Here is a 20,989-nt window from a genome sequence, read left to right as displayed (position 1 = left end):
AATAAATCTTCTCAAGTTGTATACCATTGTAATTATGGTTCAGCAAGTTCCCGAAACTTTGCTTGATGATTCAACTAAATCGTCGGCACTTAAGTACATAGACAGTAAAGGTCATGTATCTGAAGCTTTCACTTGATCACCCACCGGCCTCAAGACGTCTGAGGGTTTCTTGAAGAGTGGTATGGGGTTCACCTTTAGTTTCGTCCACATGCCATATATACTTACTTTCCTCTACCATGCCAGTTGTCGAGCTTAATGACATACAAAGCAGTTCTAATGATTCTTCGTTTAATGTCACTTTAAGCTTCTTATTGTATTTTTCCCCGGGCATTGAGGCTGTTATCTCCCCATCCTCAGCAAATGTGGGCTCCCAGGTTGTAGATTTGGTATCAGCCCCATCTGCACCGTGTACAGTGGCTTCGGTTTCCTCGTGAGATGCACCGGATGCAGAAGACACAGGCTTCCTACTCCCGCGGAATGGGATATTATGGACAATGTCCAATGTAAACAAGTAAAGAAGGAATTCCTTAAGATCCTCGCGAGTGCCAAATCTTTGGGTAATATGCTTTTGCGGGAGAGCAGAATGGACGGTCCAGACAACGAATTCAGTTCCGAGGGCGCTAGGGCTGAGATCAGTACGAACCATAATCTTATACCAGTTATTCTGCGTGCAGAAACCTCCAGCCATTCTAGTTTCCTGTACTCCAAGAAACGAGTCTACAAGGGACTCTACAAGTGGTATAGATTTTTCTTGGCTGGTGACCGTTTCCTGAGTGTCCTTTGAGGGGGGTTTGGTCTTCCAGTATCTGTATTTGAGCCCCGCTGAAAATAGAGTGGCGGTAATATTGTGAAGACACGAAGTAAGCCATTGGAGGTGGGAACTGTGTTGAAGATACGCGATGCTGGGCTGAAGAAGCGAGTATTCTCCAGTTGGCTTTTTCTTTATTGAAATAGCAGCGGGTATAGACGTTCGACGTCGGTGGTTTTTCCGGTGGGCGTGATTTAATAGGAGGCGTATTGAGCAGGCAATTGCATGCGCAAGGTCGTTGGCTGGAAGGTTGTGGGTCATATCTTGGTCAGAGGCGGCTGCGTCGTCCACCGGCACTAAATCGACAAGAACCTGGCGGTTATCGCTCAACTGAAAAAGGATTTGATTCTGTGTTGTTTCAACTCCATGGCGAATAAGGGATCTGGCTTCACGGTTTAGTTCATAGAACAGTTCCTCTTCGAATAGCGAGTCCCTAGCTTGGTGAATAAGAGTCTCCTGAATGGATGTATTATCGTCATGTTTGATTCTGGCTGGCTGGGACACTCCCACGATATTTCCATCGTCTTGTATTCGAATACGCACGGCTTTTGGAGGTGTTGCGTGTATTCCCCGGTCAACGTACAAGGACCCATCATCCGCCCGTCTCAGTGCAGCCAGTCCGCGATCTCTAAACACCGGGGCAGCTGTTCATTGTAAGCAATCGGAGTGGGCAAAATCCCAAGAGACAAGGAAAACATGCATACCTTCGAGAAAGCCGTGCTGTACTCCAAGGGTTTGTCTCTCGCGGGGGAGCCGGCATATCTTCCATCCCTTTTCTTTAATTGCTAAGACTTCAGACCAGTATTTTGTCTCCGCAGCCACTTCCTTCTGAAGACGAGTAGCAGCCTCCAGAAGGTTGTTTGCTGCCGAGCTAAAGCTCTCTAGCTTCCACCCTTTGGAGACAAGCTCGATATCCTTCTTATTTGCCTCGGTTCGGTCGGGCGTCCTTATTCGGTCGACACCTAGAGAACCACTAGGTATCTTTTGCTTGACATAAGGGGTCATGGAGGCCTCTACCTGCCGCGGCGTATACTTTGAGAGGGCAAGGGAAACAAAATCAAGGGCATAGCAGGCTTCGATCTGAGCCTGTCTAATTCATGGGTCAGCGCCAGGGAGCTGGAACTCTTATATTGACGCACAGGCACTCACGTCGCAAACTCGAGCATTTCTGATCGACTGGTAAAGAGCTGCTGCTCTCTATCTTCAGCATTATTTCCGGACTCTTCTGTCCCCTGTATATCGAGCTCTTGTTTACCCGATACGCGAAGGGCTGTGATCTCCTCCGACAAGCTCTCTTCGGTGACATCCTTGAACGAGCCCCTCTGTGCGTTGATTTGGGCAATTCTGATCGGTAAGGTGTCTGTATCGTCAATCTTCTTCCGAACAGGCCGTAGAGGTAGAGAAAACGAGTCCGACATTTTTCAAAGCAGGCTATCAAATATCACATTGAAGCTCGTTATCTGTCAACGCGGGTCGGGTCTAGGCCAGGTGCCTGCGGTGTATCCCCCGATTGATCTGACAAAAAAACCACGGAGAAAATCAATCGCGCCCAGTTCCCCTGTCATTCAAACCGTTCCATCACTATATATCCCCTAGTCCTCTCTTCTCTTCGCTTCCCTTCTTCCCTTCCAACGTTGTTGTCTTTGTCTTTCTCCCCGTCAACTGGTCGATGGTCGCAGCTTTAGGTGCACTTTTAATATTAATCAGGTATTGGAAGCGTCCAAATATTACATCCATAGGGGAAAATTGAGTTTTTTCGGAACGCCAAATCTATTATTCCAATACGAGTGGAGCTCTAGCTCACTATATAATAGTGCCTATACTATAAATATATTAAGAATATTCGCTAGTTTAGTATATTACTCTATTATATATATATTAATTAAGAAGAATATTTTAACTATTAGAATATACTTTATTTTAAAAATTTATTTATTATATTTATTATTTATCTACTACTCTAATACTAACTATAAATTAAAATCTACTATTATACTACTCTAGTACTAATATTATACTACTCTAATACTAACTATAAATTAAAATCTATTATTATATTACTCTAGTATACTAACTATAAATTAGAACCTAATATAGATTTAGAAAGTTATTTTTATTATTTACTATTTAAATTTCTTCTATAGTATTTAATTTTTCTAATTTTAAGTCTTCTATAACTTCGGAGTTAAGGAATTTATCTATTTTATCTAACTAGCTAATTTAATAAATATATTCTATCTAAGTATATTTAAATACTATAATATCCCTATATAGGGACTCTACTAGTAAGAGTTATAAGTATTCTAGAGTATAAGATCTAGTAGTAACTTTAATAATAGATTTAGTAGCAGCTTTATTAGTAGCTTAAATAGTAGCTTAAGTAGTAACTTAAGCTATAGCTTAAATAGTAATTACTTAAGTAATAGTTTTTTTATTTAGGCTAAAACTATTATTATTAGAATAAGTCCTCTTCTAAAGGCCTTAAATTGGTATTATATAAAGTATTATTAGAGAAAATATTATTTTACTTTTCTTTACTTACTACGAGATAATTCTATACTTAAAATAAAGGTTTAATTATTAAAAATTTAATTAAAAAACCTCTTACCTCTAATTATATTGGATATTTTAAAGTTATATTAATTATATAGGCTTAAAGTTATTAAAGTTAAGTATAGAGCTAGAACTAAATCTAGAGTAGTTAGAGTATAAAATATAGCTAGAGCTTAACTACTAATAGTAGAGTAACTTATAGAATCTAGAAGCCTCTATTGGAGTATATCTTTAATTTTCTATTATATATTAGTATAAGTATAAATACTAATAAATATCTAAATTACTTACTTTAAGTTTTAAAATAATATTTATAATTTCTTTATAATTCTCCTCTATAAGCTTTTTTATTTTCTATAGTATTCAAAAGACCTCTTTATTAATAGAGGTAAAAGAAATAAAAGTAATACTTATAGTTTTTAGAGCCGCTTACTTTAGAGATATCTAGTTTAAATTCTTCTTTAGAAAGTCCTTTAATTCTATATTTATTCTACCTATAGTCTATACTAAAGCTTTCTACTTTTTTTCTTTTATAGTTAAATTTTTAGCTTTTAGGTATATATCTAACTCTTTAAATAGCTTTAATTTATTATACTTAAAGCCTTTTAAAAGTAGAGTATAGAATTTTTTATTTTTAATATAAGACTAGTAAGCTTTATTTCTAGTTAGAAGCTTATTATAAGCTACTTTAAGAGTTGAAGTAGCTATAGATACCAAATATTTCTAATATATTAGCTTATATATTTCTACTATCTCTATAGTAATATTAGTTTTAGAATTAATTTTAACTTTAGTATTAGTTTTAACTTTAGTTTTATTAGATTATATTATTTTCTTTTTATAACGAGTTATAATACTAGTTTTAATTTAGTATTTAGTTAATTGTTATTGAATATTATTAGGAGTAAAAATTATTTACTTACTAATATCTTATAAAGAAATAAATAATTATTAAAAGGAAGAAAAAGTATTTATTATAGATAAGCTTATTATATAAAGAAGAAAATATATTTATTTTAATATTTTAATTAAGAATATTAAATATAATAATTTATTTTAGTTATTACTGTAGTAACTACTAACTCTTTTAATTACTTAGAAATTATAGTAAACTTTAACTTCTACTTAGTATTCTAATATATAACTACTATTAGTATTTTATAGCTAGTTCTTTAAGAATACTCTTCTCTCTCTATAAATTTAGATCTATTTATACTATTATACTTCTTAAAATTAGTAAGTATATTTTAAAAATTAATAATATCTTTCTATACTTTATTAATTTTATATATTTTATTAGAGTACTTAACTAGATTTAAATATAACTTTATTTCTACTATAAAATTTATATATATATCTATAACCTCTTAGTAATTTAATACCTATAGTTATATTTAATTACTTACTATAGAAATACTATTTCCTCTTTTCTAAAAACTTATTATAATTAATAATTAATACTACCTAGTAAAAAACTATAAAAAATTTCTTTATAGTAAACTATTAGGAGAACTAATTAAATAGAGTAAAAGTATTAAAATATAAATATATATCTATAATTATATTTTATTCTTAATTTAATTTTTTCTTTAGTATAATATATCTCCATATTATATATTAGTTATTAATATTAAGCTCTATAAATTATATATTCTAACTTATTTTCATCTTTACTAATATTTTATATTTTTATTCTTTTATTATCTCTAAAAGAGTGGTTTTAGTAGAATTAAATTTATAGTTATCTATATCTATATATAATTTCTATACTAAATTATTAATTTTATTCTTCTAGAAATTTAATAAGTAAAATTATCCAGCCTTTTAATAGAGTTTTAAATTTATTAATTTTTTATTCTAATTAAATATTATTATTCTATTAATATTTATTTAACTCTTATATTTTCGATATTTATAATTTATAATATTATTAAAATATACTTATACTTCTATAATACCAATATGAGAACTTTCCCTAGCTATTTTTTATAGTCTATAACTTACTAGGTAGTATATTTAGAGTATATTAAGCTAATAAGCTAATAATATATAGTTTAAATAAGAGGGGAAATAGTTAAATAATATTGAATTAATATATTCTATTATTTACTTTTATTTACTTAATTAGAGTATACCCCGCTAACTATATAATATTAGGTTCTAGTTCTAACTATTATTATTACTATTACTATTATATATTATTAAATCTAGCTTTAATATATTTAATAGCTACGAGATTTTTCCTATTATATAGAAAGTATATAGAGTACTTAATAAGCTAAATATAAGAATATTATATAAGGGATATAATAATAGTATTAAAAATAAAGTAATTAGTAAGTCCTCTAAATTTATCTCCCCTCTAATAAAGTTAATTACTAATAGATATATAGGAAGTAAATAACTTTAAAACTTTAGATAGAGAGCTTAAGTTTAAAGAGTAAAATAGTTAAAATATTAGTAAAGAGCTTAAGTTTAGAGAATAAATTATTAAAATTATGGATAAAGAGCTTAAACTAAAGAGAAAGTAACTTTATTATTTTTTATAGATAGTTATTTATAAGGATAAGTCCGTTATTATATAATATAAAACTATATTTAAAATATCATATAATAAGTAGCCTAATTTTTGAGAATTTAGTAGTTCTATGAAGTCTCCTATAAAGCTATCTATAAATCTACTTATAGAGCTACTTATAGAGCTATCTATGGAATATAATAATAATAATAATAATTTAGTAGAGTATATTTTATGAACTACTACTAATACTCTAATAAATATATTTATACTAATATTAGAGCTATAAGTAGAATACTTTAGTATATCTAAAAAAGAATATTAATTATTACTTAAAATACTCCAATTTTTATATAATATAAGCTCTATATAAAAATTTTCTAAGTTATTTAATATTTTAAAGTAATATTTAAAATTTTAATTTCTAATTATACCTCTCTACTAGATAAATATACTAATTATATTACCTCTATAGCTTCTAATACTCCAATCTATAGATAAAAGTCTTATAAATATAACTATAAAGAAGATTTACTTCTAAAATTTAATAAAACTAATTATTAATTTAATAAAATTTCTAGTATTTTATAGATAATTTTATATTAGGATAACTAAACTTATTAATAAGCCTATTAAGCTCTAGTATTCTTATACTTAGAGTGGATTAATTAAATACTACTTTAATAACTTTGCTTATAATAAATGGAATAAGCTAATTTTCCCCTCTAATATTATTTTATATATTTATAATGGAATTAAATACCCTTATTAAGATAGTTTTAATAATTATATTAGATATATAATTTTCATTAGTAAAAATATAAAAATAGAGGCTCTCTACTATAGAGAAACCATTATTAAAATATAAGGTATACTTTAATATTATATTAGTAGTTATAGTAATAAACTAGTAAGATTTAATTTATTATTTTATAAGAATAAATTTTTATTATTAAGAAATAAAAAATAAATATATATTCTAGTAATTAAAATATTTTTATAAATTTCTATTTATATTAATATTATATTTAGAGTAAGCTCCGAAATCTACTAATAAATATTAAATTATAATATAGATAATGTTAGATATTTTCTCCATTAAGTAATTTTAATAAGCTCCAATATTATTAAAGAAAAATTTTATTATTAAATATCTCTACCTTATAGTAAATTAAAACTTTTAATATATAGTTAAGAATAATTTACTTATATATTCTACTTTAATAACTTAATTATTTTATTATTATTTCTCTTATTTATTAATAACTTTAGTTTATATAGAAATATATATAAAACTCTTATATGTATATACTTAATATTTATAATTAGTAATATTGATTAGAATAAATATTTAAATATTTTTACTTTAATATTTAGACCGTATAGTACTAATTTTAATAATATTATTAGAGTCCTTTCTACTAATATACTTAAGCTAGATAATAAAGGGGTTACTACTTAAATTAATAAAGAGATTATTTAAATTATTATATTCTATACAGTATTTTTAGATAATATATCATAGTAGAATAATAATATAGAAATTAAAAAACTAATTAGATAATATTTATATTATTTTTATATAGTTAATAAAAGTAATAAATTCAATCTCGATTATAATATTTTAGAGAATAATAAATATTATTATTAAAGTATTTTTCTTTAATAGATAATCAATAAAATTACTTCTATTATAAGAAAAACTACTTTACTTAAGAGGTATAGATTTATAAAGTATATTTCTACCCTTCTAAAAATTTATCTTACTTTTAATCTATAGATATTTTTCCCCTCTAATCCATATTATAGTAAGTATATAGATCTATTAAAAATAGCCTATTATCTACTTATATCTATAATTTTTACTTTAAATAGTTAAAAGTAGTATCTCTAAGTACTATAGAAGTTCCCCTTTTTAAGAGGTTAGGGCTATTTATAATCTCTAATTATCTATCTAGAGTTTTACTAATTCTAGAAGTATATAAGGGCTTCTATGTTAATTTTATTTATTCTCCATTATTATAGTAGAAAAGTATAGATTTAATCTATTATTTAATATATTTTTTTAGTAATATTTACTTTATAGAATAATAATAGAATTAATATACTAGTTAAGGTATTTACTATAATTATAAGAAATAATTTTATTCTTATAATTAGTTTTCCAATTATCTATAATTAGAAGAAAATCTAGTTTATTATAGAAATAGCTTACTAGCTACCATAGTAGCTAATAAATATAGTTATATCTACTATTAATATTTATAGATTCTATATAATATTATAAAGTTATAGTTATAGAATAAGTAAAGTACCATTATTAGTAGTATTTACTCTAGAAGTAGTAGAGCTAGTGGAAAGCTAGTAAGTAGAGTAAACTAAACTTAGCCTAATATATAAAACTAAAGTTATTTAAACTATAAAAAATAGGCTAAATATATATATTAGTCTATATTACTTTAATTAGATTAAGGAATATATATTAATAAATAACTATAATATTTTCTCTAGTAAAGATATATATTATAACTATAAGCTACTTACTTACTATACTAACCATAAAAATATTAAGAAGTTTCTACTATAGTAAAAAAGTTATTAAAAGATAATTAAGTTAAATATTTATAATATATTTTTAGAAGAGGAGCTAGAGTTAATAAAGATACTCTAAGTATTATATATAGAGTACTTAAATATATTTAATAATTTTCTCTATCTTAATATAGTATTTTCTAATAATAATTTAGTAGAGGCTTTTCTAACTTATAAATTTTTAAATATTTAGTTTATATTATCCTCTTATTAAATAATAGAATAACTTAATATACTCTTACTAAAACTTATAACTATTAGTAATATATATCTATTTATTAGAATATTATATAAAGTATATAAAATTAACTAGTCTAAACTCTTTATTTTAGAATCTAGGCTCTAACTAATTTAGTTCTATTAGAAAATAAGTTTCATTTTTAATAACTAAAGTTAAAAAATAATAATTATATAAAGAAATATTATTCTATATTTGAATAACTAATTAGATTAAATTCAAGCTATTTTTACTTATATACTTTATAATATTTACTAAATTTTTTATATATTATTAATACTATATATTAGCTCCGAACTATATATTATTATCAATTTATTAATAGTTAAATTAAGCTAATATATTATTTCTATTAATATTAGTAGTAGTAATAATATATTATAGCTCTAATAGGCTATTAGAGTTTTTAATTTTACCTAGTACTAGTAGAATATTTTATTTCTATAGTAGAATATAGTACTGTAACGAGCTTTAATATAGAATCTCTAATACTAAATTAAGATAATATTATATTAATATATAGTACTATAGAGTACTAATATATTATAGTACTAGCTTATATTAGTTTTAAACAGTACTAATCTATTATAGTACTAAATATCTTTAGTACTACAAAATTATCTATATATAAATTAGTAGAAATATATATATTTAGTTAGAATATTTTAAAATATCTCTAGTATTTCTATAGTTCCTTAATAAATTAGTACTTTTTTAAATTATAGTTTCGGAATAATTTTTCCACCGTTCCAAAAAACCCCCAGACGGCCCTATGGTATGGATAATATGCGTTGAATAGTTCATCCTTTCCGGTCCCAGAATGGACTAGCGTTGCCTATTAATCACATTATGTACCAAGGAAGTCCTGAAGTTTAATTCTCCCACCAAAAACACGTGACAAACTCAAATTTCGTGACTTTCAAGCTACTTTTCGCGATGACGATGAAGCTGAAGACATAAAAAGCGACATGACGATGCGGAGATGAGAAGACGAGCAGGCTGAGAAGAGTCTGACAGTGGTCAGTGATGGTTTTTCTTTTCTCCTTTGTCTCCATGACTTCTTATCTTCGGCGGCTGGTAAGCTTCCGATTTGGCCGCAGCCGACGTTGAGTGCAGCAGGAAATTCCCTCCCACCAAGAAAAACAAACTATATAAAGATAAGAGCTTCATCACCTGGAGGCACATCACGGCTGCCCGGTTAGTCTCGAAGAGCACCTGAGCCCCAATTGAATAATCGGAGGACGACAGTACATACCCTAAGACCGCGATCTTTACAGTGACACACACCGCCCGCTGAACAAGAGACCAAGATGGCTGCCCCTACGCCAGTGGCAGCTCCGGCTAAGCAGCGCCGCATCGCCGTTCTAACTAGTGGGGGGGATGCGCCTGGAATGAACGGGGCCGTGAGAGCCGTTATCCGCATGTCGATTCACTGTGGTTGCGAGGCCTACGCTGTTCACGAAGGGTACGATGGTCTAGTGCAGGGAGGGGACTACTTTAGGCAAATGTTCTGGGAGGATGTCCGGGGATGGCTGTCTCGTGGAGGAACATTGATCGGGTCTGCAAGGTGCAAGGCCTTCAGAGAGCGTGAGGGGAGGCTAAAAGCCGCTAAGAATATGGTTATTCGTGGGATTGATGCCCTTATTGTGTGTGGCGGTGATGGCTCGCTGACTGGAGCTGATATCTTTCGCTCCGAGTGGCCCGGTCTACTGGAAGAGCTGGTGAAGAATGGAGAGCTCAGCTCAAAACAGATTGAGCCCTTCAAGTCGTTGAATATTGTTGGACTGGTGGGCTCTATTGACAATGACATGTCCTTAACAGATGCTACCATTGGCTGTTACTCGTCCCTGCACCGGATCTGTGAGGCTGTGGACGAGGTCTTTGATACCGCTTCTTCCCATCAGCGGGGTTTTGTTATAGAGGTCATGGGTAGGCATTGTGGATGGTTGGCATTGATGTCTGCCATCAGTACCGGAGCGGACTGGCTGTTTATTCCCGAGATGCCTCCCCGAGACGGCTGGGAGGATGACATGTGTGATATCATCACTCAGGTAATTCTCCGCGATTGGGTTACCAATTGTTTTGATATACTAACGATCGATAGAACCGACGAAGAGGTAAACGACGAACTATTGTTATCATTGCTGAGGGAGCCCAGGACAGTCATCTTGAAAAGATCACGTCCAATAAGGTCAAAGATATTCTCAGTGATCGGCTGCAGCTCGACACCCGAGTCACTGTCCTAGGGCATACACAACGAGGTGGCGCAGCCTGTGCCTATGACCGATGGCTAGCTACACTCCAGGGCATTGAAGCTGTCAAGGCTGTCCTGGAAGCCAAGCCGGGCTCCCCTTCGCCAATCATCACTATCCGAGAGAACAAGATCGAAAGGACCTCCTTAGTCGAGGCTGTAAGGGTTACGAAAAGTGTCTCTGAGGCCATAGCGAAGAAGGACTTTGCTACTGCCATGGCACTGCGTGACTCTGAATTCATGGCTCTCCACAGAGCATATATCAACACTACCACACCACACCATCCAAAACTGCTACTTCCAGAAGCGAAGGTATGGCTCAGCGTTTAATCGAGAGATTGCTAATTATAGATGCTAATCATTTTGATGTTGACAGAGAATGCGTATTGCTATTATTCATGTCGGAGCTCCAGCTGGTGGAATGAACCCCGCTACCCGAGGTGCCGTAGCATACTGTCTGGCTCGCGGCCACACTCCCATTGGAATCTACAATGGCTTCCCAGGTCTCTGTAGGCATCATGACGATAAACCCCTGGGCTCTGTCAGAGAGGTCAAATGGCTCGAGTCGGACTCGTGGGTCAACGAGGGTGGCTCAGAAATTGGTACTAACCGTGGCCTCCCATCAGAGGACATGGAGACCACTGCAAAATGCTTTGAGCTCTATAAATTTGATGCCTTATTTGTCATCGGAGGCTTTGAAGCATTCACTGCTGTAAGCCAATTGCGAAAAGCAAGAAAGGACTATGATGCCTTCAAGATCCCGATGATCCAGCTACCTGCTACTATCTCCAACAACGTCCCCGGAACAGAATACTCCCTAGGAAGTGATACTTGTCTCAACACCCTGGTTAACTTTTGCGATGTCATTAGACAGTCAGCTTCCTCCTCTCGACGTCGAGTGTTTGTTATTGAGACGCAAGGAGGACGATCTGGTTACATTGCCACCATCGCTGGGTTGTCCGTCGGCGCGTACGCAGTGTATATCCCCGAAGAGGGTATCAGTATCAAGATGCTTGCCAACGACATTGAGAATCTACGAAAAAGCTTTGCTACCGACCGCGGTGCCAACCACGCTGGCAAGATTATCCTACGCAACGAGCGAGCGTCCGCCACATACACCACCCAAGTGATAGCCGACATGATCAAGGAAGAGGCTAAGGGACGATTCGAATCCCGCTCTGCTGTCCCAGGTCACTTCCAGCAAGGCGGAAAGCCCTCTCCCATGGACCGTATCCGCGCCCTTCGCATGTCTCTCAAATGCATTCAACATTTCGAAGAGTATGCTGACAAGAGCCCGGACGAGATCGCGGCAGACGACATGTCTACCGTCGTCATCGGCATTCGAGGTAGCGAGGTGGTCTTCAGCCCCCTTGGTGGTAAGGATGGGCTGGAAGCGACTGACACGGACTGGGAGCACCGACGGCCCAAGAACGAGTTCTGGCTCAAATTCCGAGAGATGGTCGATACTCTAAGCGGGCGACCCGACGGCAACTATAAGACGGACGATGCGTGAGACTGGGCTGAATGAGTCTTTTCCCTTTTCCATCTCTTCTTCTTTTCTTCTCATGTAGCAAATTTCAAGTTGTCAAACTCTCGAATACATGTTCACGTTAGAAGCCAAGGACATGGTGATATCATCTCTCGTAACCCTAGCTGCGATCTGCGCGCCAATCGGCTCTGTTCCTAGCGAATCCACCAAGTAAACTCATGGCTCGTGGAATAAATATCTGAACGACGTCTCTTGTCCGCTCTGACATCGAACATGACACAGACAAGACTGCTGATGCCAATAACTAACGGCTTATGATGATCTGTGACACCGTCGCGAGATGACAGCGGGATGACGTTGATTTGGCAGCTTTTAACGGCAGAAGCCATCAAAAAACGATGCATGAGTATAACCATCTCGGTTATACCTTTCATTCTGTGCATAAATTTATATATATCGTCCATATATATAATATAATGAAATAAATGAAAATGGCGTCCGCTGCTTTCGTCGCAAAAGGCGAAAAGTTGTTGTGCGAATGAGAGATTTGGCTCTTCCGCGCGGATGAAGTCATCGTGGGCTTCGTCAACTTCCTGAGCATTCGACTTCACGACGTCACGCCTTCACTTTGACCTTTGCAGCCTCAGCATACCCGCACACTTGCCTCTATTCTCGAGATATTCACGCTTTCTAGGCTTTAGATCAGGCTAGATTTGTTGTAATAGCCGCTTTATACCAGTTTGTTGACCTTCATGCTCATCCAGAGGCACTCAACTCGTTCAAGTGGTACCTCGACGCGGGCTGAAAGCTCCTGATACATGCTTAGCGGACATGAAGCTGAAGCGTCTGTCTTTTTTATCCCCTCGATGGGTCGTTCTGCTTCTTCTCTTACAGTCCTGGCTTGCGTCGGCGATCAAACTCGACCTGGAAAGCGATGGTAGGTATGCCTTTGACTACTCGAGTACATTGCAGTGCTAATCTCGTCGATACTGATAATGCGCAGACTCGATCAAACTTGCTGCAAAGACAGCTGCGGAGGCCATGATGAAATACTACACAGGTCACCAGCCAGGAGGTGTACCGGGAAACCTACCTGACCCCTACTTCTGGTGGGAAACAGGAGCTATGTTCGGTGGCTTGATAGATTACTGGTTCTATACGGGAGACAGCCAGTTCAACGACATTGTCACTCAAGGAATGCTCTGGCAAGTTGGCCCAGACTCCAACTTCATGCCTCCTAACCAAACCTTGACGGAAGGGAACGACGATCAAGCATTCTGGGCGATTGCAGCCATGTCGGCCGCGGAACGAAAATTTCCTAACCCCCCATCAGATAAACCGCAGTGGCTTTCTCTAGTTGAAGCTGTTTTCAACTCTCAGATACCTCGCTGGGATACTGCAACTTGCGGTGGAGGCCTGAAGTGGCAGATCTTTCGGTTTAACAGAGGGTTTGACTATAAAAACACAATATCAAACGGAGCCTTCTTTCAAATGGGCGCTCGACTAGCCAGGTATACCGGTAATGAGACATATGCGAAGTGGGCAGAGAAGACATGGGACTGGTCCAGGGCGATAGGACTCATAAACGAGAACTATCAGTTCTTTGATGGCTCAAGTGACACCTTGAACTGCACAGAGCTCAACAGACTCCAGTGGACTTACAACGCGGGTGTATACCTCCTCGGAGCAGCTGCCATGTATAACTATGTAAGCTACCGTAATTTGCTCTGACTTCAAATACTGTTAAATGTATACCTAACATTAATAGACCGACGGCAGTCCCAAATGGGCAGAACGAGTTCAAGGGATTCTCGATGGCCTGCGCCCATTCTTTCACCCCGAAACCTATATCATGTCTGAGATTTCGTGTGAGGAACAGGGCAATTGCGAGACAGATCAGAGATCATTCAAGGCTTATCTTTCCCGCTGGATGGCAGCTAGTACACAGTTTGCTCCCTTTTCAACCGACTTTATCATGCGCAGACTACGCGCTTGCGCCAGAGGAGCAGCAAAGGCATGTACCGGAGGCGAAGAGGGAACCACATGTGGCCTTAAATGGACCACTGGAAAATTTGACGGCAGTACTGGAGTTGGAGAGCAACTGGCTGCGATGGAAATCTTTCAATCTAATCTCATCCGCAAGGTCGTACCCCCTGTCACTCAATCTTCTGGTGGAATAAGCCTGGGTGGTCCCGGAGGTTCTGGTAAAGGGAAAGATAATGGGCCTAAGATACTTAGGCCTATCACCGGCGCCGACACAGCTGGAGCAGCTATTCTCACGCTATTAATGTTCTGTAGTCTAAGCGGCGTTTCATACTGGATGTCTGTTTAAGGATTCATCCTCTGCATTTACACTCACGAGCAATCGGTGTTCTTGGTGTTTTCCTCTGTTTCTAGTGATTGTTCATGGCTTCACCCTCCTATCTTCCCTTTATTCTCTTTGATTGCCCCTTGTATATTGCTGCTTACTAGTCTAATGAATTTATTTATGTATAGCTACAGTGTCCCCATTGGATCTCACTAGGGTCTACTCTCTAATGGTTAAAAAGTAGATAAAACATGCAATGTATTATCAATTAAAAAGCTGAAGACTTAATACAATATGTATATATACTAATTCACAAAATGAGGGACAATTTTAGAAAACCAGACCCTCCACCCTGCTCCTTCAACTCACCATCCGGATATTACAGATTATCACGCAGATGTGTGGGCCAAATGGGGGTTTGCTTTGCAACGCATACAAATAACTATCGCCAAAATTGATCTCCTGTCCCCAGAAGCTTTAACTCACTAGTAAATACCTATCCATTCCTCAGCACCTCCCCCTTACACACCTGATCTGGTTCCATTGCATTCCGCCCAGCCAGATGTATATACAAAAACGACCAGCTAGCCCCTGGCCATACATACTTGTTGGAATAGCAATGTAACGGGTTCACCAGTTAGATATGTCGCCCGTACGTATCATTCCGGCCGGTATCCCCGGATCGACGCATCTCCTTGTGATGGCCACCATCATATGAGTTCTTCTCGCGGTGATGGCTCATGACGTTCATTACCTCCAGGACCAGGGAAGTGATGCAGAACCACCTAGTGATCAAAAATTAGTAGCTGCTTATTTGACAACTTATGATGATAGTACTAACATTGCTCCTATGGTGAAGGCTTCGATAAGTCTCTTGTACTTGCAGCTTCCACCACGAGGAGAAGTATTGGTGCAATCACTCCTGCTGTAGTCTTGTACGGCAAAGATGAAGGCAGTCAACCATCTATAGTGGAAAAAGTTTCGACGGTTAGCAAGCGTTTTATACAACAGTGACACATGCCATTCATACAGATAGGAGAAAACCAGGTCAATGAAGAAAGTCATAAACCCAAGTGTCCTAATTATAGGTGAGAGCAGGCCTGGAAGGAAGAAAACGATTGATAGAACGGACTGCACCATGAACCCACTTCGTCAGCAATCCTCAGCCATGAACCACGAGTATGGGGAGAGACGTACAATAATTATATCATATTTGAGATGGCCATTCGCTCCATGTCGGTGGATGAACCAGGCGCTGACTCCAAGAACAATGCCAGCGCAGGCAAACTGCATAAAGCGACTGCCCATCAAAAACACACGGACAAGAGTAGACATGAGTCCCATATTGGCGGTGGTTATATCGGGACTGGTTCTTCAAAACAGGTGATTCCGTATATCCCGAAGTCGTAGCGGCTGTTTATGTCTTCCAATCAGAGGTATGGGCCGAATGTGAAATAGATATACCAATCGAGATCTCAATTCTTTCCATGCAACAGAGGGATCCCAACCAAAAAGTAGAAAAAAATGGTAGAACTTCCACGGAACCGGATGGCAAGGTCTTCTTTTAAGAGAAGAGGGGGAAAGTTTGCCTCGATAGCATAGCTAATCACTCAGCAAGGGTGATGCTGGAGGCATCAGGAGACCCGGTGGCGGCTTTTGATTCCGGTCTTCTCCCTGTAGACAATGAATCTGTTACCATGGATGGGTAGCAAGGTCAAAGGGACCTGTTTCTCCTAGTTTTGCTCTGTTTGTTGATGATGATGACTTCATAAAGCTACATCCGGGAGTTAATCGACGATGGGGTATAAGCTTCTTCTAGACAGTCGTTCGAACCGGCGAGATGCGCCACTTGCATCATTGCTACGCAATGGTAGGTAAAAGACTGGAGCAGCGTAGGACACCGTTGCTGTTGATATCAATGGTGGTCTCTAGAAGCAGGATGAGAGACGGGTGTCGATGGTGGAGAGACGAGGAGGTCATGGAGTCGAGTTGAATCAGCCTGCAGCAGGTAAACGAAGTTAGTCAATATACTTTCTACAGCGAAAAACGAATTACCACTAGTTGACTGGTTAGCTACCGCTGAACCGTCTACTTTTGATACCTTTTTAACTAGCAAGCAATGATACAAACACATCGTATAAGGCTAGGCGGATGCAGGAGAGTTAACTATACGCCGGGGTTCCAGGGAGTCTAGTCAGGATAGAAATATCATTATTTTCGAGGGGTTATAAAAGCCAATTCGTTGCCATCTATATCTCATCTGAACCAGGAAGTCGATTCTCTGCTCCATAATCAAGAAAAGAAGAAAATGAAGAAAAGGAATCTAAACAGTCAGTGTTTTTATATCGCCCTCCTTGAGGGCCCCAGAGCCAACTAGCCTGGTGACCTCTGCAGAAAAAATGCCCTTCACAGCAGCACCATCCTTGCCGGCAGCAGTAAGCTTTGATGCAATAGTGGCCAATTCATCGTTGTTGATCTTGCTCATGATCAGCTCGACGTCACTGAGGACGCTGTCGATCTGAGCCGCAGACGGATCTCCTTCTGCGAAGTAGTTGACCTCCTTAACGCTGCCCTTGAGTACACGCTTGTTCTTCTTAGCTGCGTTTTTGGCGGCTTCTTTGGCCTTTTTGCCTTCAGCTCGCTCGGCTTTGGCGGCTTCTTCACGTTCCTTCTCCAGTCGTTCTGCCTCAAGTTTAGCTTTCTCCTTTTCTTCGGCTAGGCGTTTAGCTTCAGCTTCCTTCTCGAGTCTTCGCTTGTCTTTGCCTGCACGCTCCTCCTTGCGGAACTTCTTAATTCGGGCATCGGCGGCGAGGGCATCGTCGACGGCTCGTCGTAGCCTGGCGGTGTCCTCTGTCTTCTTCTTCTTACGGGCATTGGCATTCTTGCGTTCAATGTGACGTTTGTGGTCACGGTTTTCATTATCGTCCGGAACATCCTCGTCTTCGTACTCAAATGATCTCCAGCTGTCAAAATTGTACCAGAAGTTGTAGAAAGTTTCGACCTCTTGTTTCGTGCTGTTATCGTCTCCAATCATAGGAACAGGCTGAATCTTAGAGAAACGAGCCTCGGCCTTGAAGAACGGATGCCAGAGCTTGAAAAAGTCCCCTTTCTTCTTAGGGTTCGGCGGTTCAACATCTGCAGCAGAATCGACAGAGTCAAACTGGCGTCGACGGACAGGGTCGAGTAGAATTTCGGTGGCCTTTTGAATGCATTTGAAGAAGCTGTCGTTCTCATCACCAGCACCTGCAGCAGCCTTCTTGTCCGGGTGATGTTTGAGGACCTTCTTGCGGTGAGCCTTCTTGATTTGCTCGGGGGTAGCTCTCCATCGGTATTTGCTAAGACCGAGCACAGCGTAGTGATCTTGACCCTAGATAGCAAATGAAGCGGTTAGCAACAGCATCCAACCGGCAAGTTATCAAACCGGATAAGTAATATATACCTTCCAGTCCTTAGCATCTCTCTGTAGCATCATTGGGTCCTCTGGCTCGCTGATCTCGTCGGCATCGTCTTCCTCAATCTTCTTGACATTCTCCTGCGCAAGGATTCGCTCATCCTCAGAGAAAGTTCGTCTATGGCGCTTCTATAAGTGTAGAAACTTGCATATCAGATAACTGAGCGGTATAATGTTATCATATTATGCAATTGGCATGACTTACACGGCGAGCGTGGGCTAAAAAGTGCGGGCCAACGGGCTCAACGTTGCGTCTGGTCGCAGCGGACAAGCATCCTACTGCCTTGAAGTCTTTGTCTGCAGCAGCCCAGCCTTCAGGAAGGCGAGGGAGCGGTAGGTGGACTGTCTCTATGCTCGACATCTTGTCGCAGTCTTAACTTGTATCGTCTATCAACCTCGTTGTCATTTCTTCACTCTCCAAAGTGGGATGAAGTTTTTGTAAAGAGAAAAAAAAAAAAAGTCGATGGATCTGGCGCTAGTCTGCTTTGGGCCATTAACTACCTCTACGCCCAGGAGGAAGAAAAGACGAAGGGAAGAGACATCAAACTACGAATAGCTGATATAGAACCGGAGACAACTTAACCCTTGGTGATCATTTATACCTGTCCTTGACTTCTTTCTGTTTCTACCACTCCAGTTTCGCCTTTAAAATAAGTTTCTATGGCCGCAGCAACCAGCCCGGTGTCTGCTCTCAGCGCATACCGTCAGCTACTCCGGGCTACTCGGATCGCATTCAATGGTATAGGATTTCGTTGCTGCATGGAATAAACTCGACGTGCTAATATGCTGTCTAGGAGATTATCCCGTTCTCTATGCTGCTCGAGCAGAGGCTCGCAAACAATTTGAACAAAACCGACAACTCGGCGTTGATACTCCATTGAAAATTCAACATGCGCTCGAAACAGCGCATATTCTGAAGACAAATATTGTTCAAGGGACAAAGATAGAGACTAAGGAAGAGGGAGGAGAGAAGGTAGATCGATACTGTATGTTTCCTTCTAACTACTGTGTCGTTTGAATTATAACTAACCTATTCTCAATTTACAGCTTTGCGGATACACGAATATACGGAGCGCGGAGACAATGATACTATAAAAGCTGCTGGTGAGAAGCCAGTTAAGGTTGGAAAGGGATGCTGCTCCTCATAATATTGCTTGACATCAAGTATCTGGGAGGATACGCTGATCCTGTTAAAGATGGGGTTCGGATTCGACTATGGCGTGGAGAGTATTATTAAATCTCATGTCAATTGGGATACTCAACATTTGGAACGGCGGCGTTTGGATGCATTATTTGGCGGTTTCATATATCATTCTACTTCAAGTTAGCCATGTGCAATAGACTGTTTTGACGCGTTTGTAAAGCTCAAAATCTGTATCATATTGAATTATTCTCATTTCTTTTCATGATTCTTAGTTTGACACCTTGCCAGTAGATAAACGCCGGTACGAAAACGCTAATGCCTCCCTGGAACATATTAAAGGTATTGGAAATGAAAACAAAAAGTAACAAAAAATGGTATCAATCTCCAGCCATGCTTGCGTACTGGACCTCTCCACGGCCAGGCGGCGGTGCCACGGCGTAACTTTGATCACTAGTCTTGATATCTGACTCTCCGTCTCCCTCTTGTGCGGATGAACCCTGAGTAATTGCCTTTCTTCCTCCACCCTTGACGGCTGCAACTGTTTGTCTTCCCTGACGCGCGTTCTGTATCCGTTCGTCTCTCTCCATGTTATCCAACGGGCGAGGCTTTCCCCATTGAACTCGAAGGGGACACCCCTGAACCACCGCAACGCCCTGACACTTTGCTGCCGCTGCTTCTGCTGATTCCCGTGACGCAAAATTAATGAACGCACAATGTGATCTATGCGAGCAGACGAGCGATCTTATGGTACCAAAGGGGGTAAAGAATGTGCGGAGAGCATGTTCGGGGAGATCGTCTTCCACTCCGGTAATGAATAAGGAAGTGATATTGGGGTCTGCGGGTGGTTCGATGTCCTGTGGCCCTGGAGCTCGTTGAGATACTGGGGGGTATGGGCGTGTTCCACGGCCTCGGCCACCGCCTCTACCTCGACCGGCGCCGCGACGCAAGTCACTTGTCCGCACAGGACCCGGGCCGGGTCCATACCCTATCTTCTCCGGTTCAGATGACCGTTGCCCTTCTCCTGCAGCCGCACTGGAGCTGCTGGCCTCTCCACTGGCCTCTAACCTCCTCTGTCTCTTGTAGTATGGTTCACTGTTGGCCAGGCGCCGTAGCAGCTCTCGTGCTTTCTCGTCCGTCTTTTCATATTCCTCAACAGCTCCCCTGCCTTCCTCCAGTTCCTTTTCGTGTTCCTGCGCATAATACTCTCTGTTGATTGAGCTTTGTGGGCCCGGAGCAACCATCTTCAAAGCCGCATCTCGAACAACGATAGGTAGACCGAAAGAAAGATCCAGCATGCAGCACTGGCAGCAGTTCTTTAGTCGCGCGCACGTCAGGCATATATTTGTCGCCTTCGTTCGAGACGTCCGATCCGCCTTCCATCGAAAGACGGTCATGGGTCGAGTGCAGATTTTACATTCGGCGGCATAGTCTTCCTTGAGCATCTGGACGTAAGGGTTTTCGGGGAGACATTGTTCGCACACGGATGGAAAGTCTGTGGTCTCCCATCCTGACCGGTTGATATCTTGTTTGATCTGTGGAGGCATCTTCGAGAACAGAACAGCTATGAATGCCCGTCTCCCTGCTGTATGCTTGGCTGCTTCTTCTGCTTTTTTCTATCTTCAACTTTGTTTCCTTAG

At 38.2% G+C, this 20,989-nt stretch overlaps 5 protein-coding genes across 5 annotated transcripts; 2 read left to right on the top strand and 3 right to left on the bottom strand.

The window, feature by feature from the left end:
- Positions 1-136: 136 nt before the first annotated feature.
- TRV_06350 (RNA polymerase II mediator complex component SRB4, putative) lies at positions 137-2,226 on the bottom strand (the record flags this gene model as incomplete). Its single annotated transcript, XM_003019586.1, has 3 exons — positions 137-1,452; positions 1,513-1,898; positions 1,958-2,226. 3 exons carry the CDS (start codon positions 2,224-2,226, stop codon positions 137-139), a joined length of 1,971 nt encoding a protein of 656 aa, XP_003019632.1.
- A 7,793-nt stretch (positions 2,227-10,019) lies between these two features.
- TRV_06349 (uncharacterized protein) lies at positions 10,020-12,473 on the top strand (the record flags this gene model as incomplete). Its single annotated transcript, XM_003019585.1, has 3 exons — positions 10,020-10,760; positions 10,814-11,272; positions 11,337-12,473. The coding sequence occupies 3 exons, from the start codon at positions 10,020-10,022 to the stop codon at positions 12,471-12,473; spliced, it is 2,337 nt and encodes a 778-aa protein (XP_003019631.1).
- Positions 12,474-13,280: 807 nt separating this feature from the next.
- Positions 13,281-14,781, top strand: TRV_06348 (glycosyl hydrolase, putative; the record flags this gene model as incomplete). Its single annotated transcript, XM_003019584.1, has 3 exons — positions 13,281-13,386; positions 13,453-14,156; positions 14,218-14,781. 3 exons carry the CDS (start codon positions 13,281-13,283, stop codon positions 14,779-14,781), a joined length of 1,374 nt encoding a protein of 457 aa, XP_003019630.1.
- Positions 14,782-17,080: 2,299 nt separating this feature from the next.
- Positions 17,081-18,569, bottom strand: TRV_06347 (uncharacterized protein; the record flags this gene model as incomplete). The annotated part of the gene is made up of 3 exons (XM_003019583.1): positions 17,081-18,124; positions 18,197-18,337; positions 18,414-18,569. 3 exons carry the CDS (start codon positions 18,567-18,569, stop codon positions 17,081-17,083), a joined length of 1,341 nt encoding a protein of 446 aa, XP_003019629.1.
- A 1,160-nt stretch (positions 18,570-19,729) lies between these two features.
- TRV_06346 (uncharacterized protein) lies at positions 19,730-20,896 on the bottom strand (the record flags this gene model as incomplete). The annotated part of the gene is made up of 1 exon (XM_003019582.1): positions 19,730-20,896. The coding sequence occupies one exon, from the start codon at positions 20,894-20,896 to the stop codon at positions 19,730-19,732; it is 1,167 nt and encodes a 388-aa protein (XP_003019628.1).
- Positions 20,897-20,989: the final 93 nt, after the last annotated feature.

This window comes from Trichophyton verrucosum, assembly GCF_000151505.1.
Source record: "Trichophyton verrucosum HKI 0517 chromosome Unknown contig00695_1.f1.exp, whole genome shotgun sequence".
Lineage (NCBI taxonomy): Eukaryota > Fungi > Ascomycota > Eurotiomycetes > Onygenales > Arthrodermataceae > Trichophyton > Trichophyton verrucosum.
The sequence above is the reverse complement of the archived record's forward strand: the minus strand, read 5'-3'. Positions and strand labels throughout refer to the sequence as shown.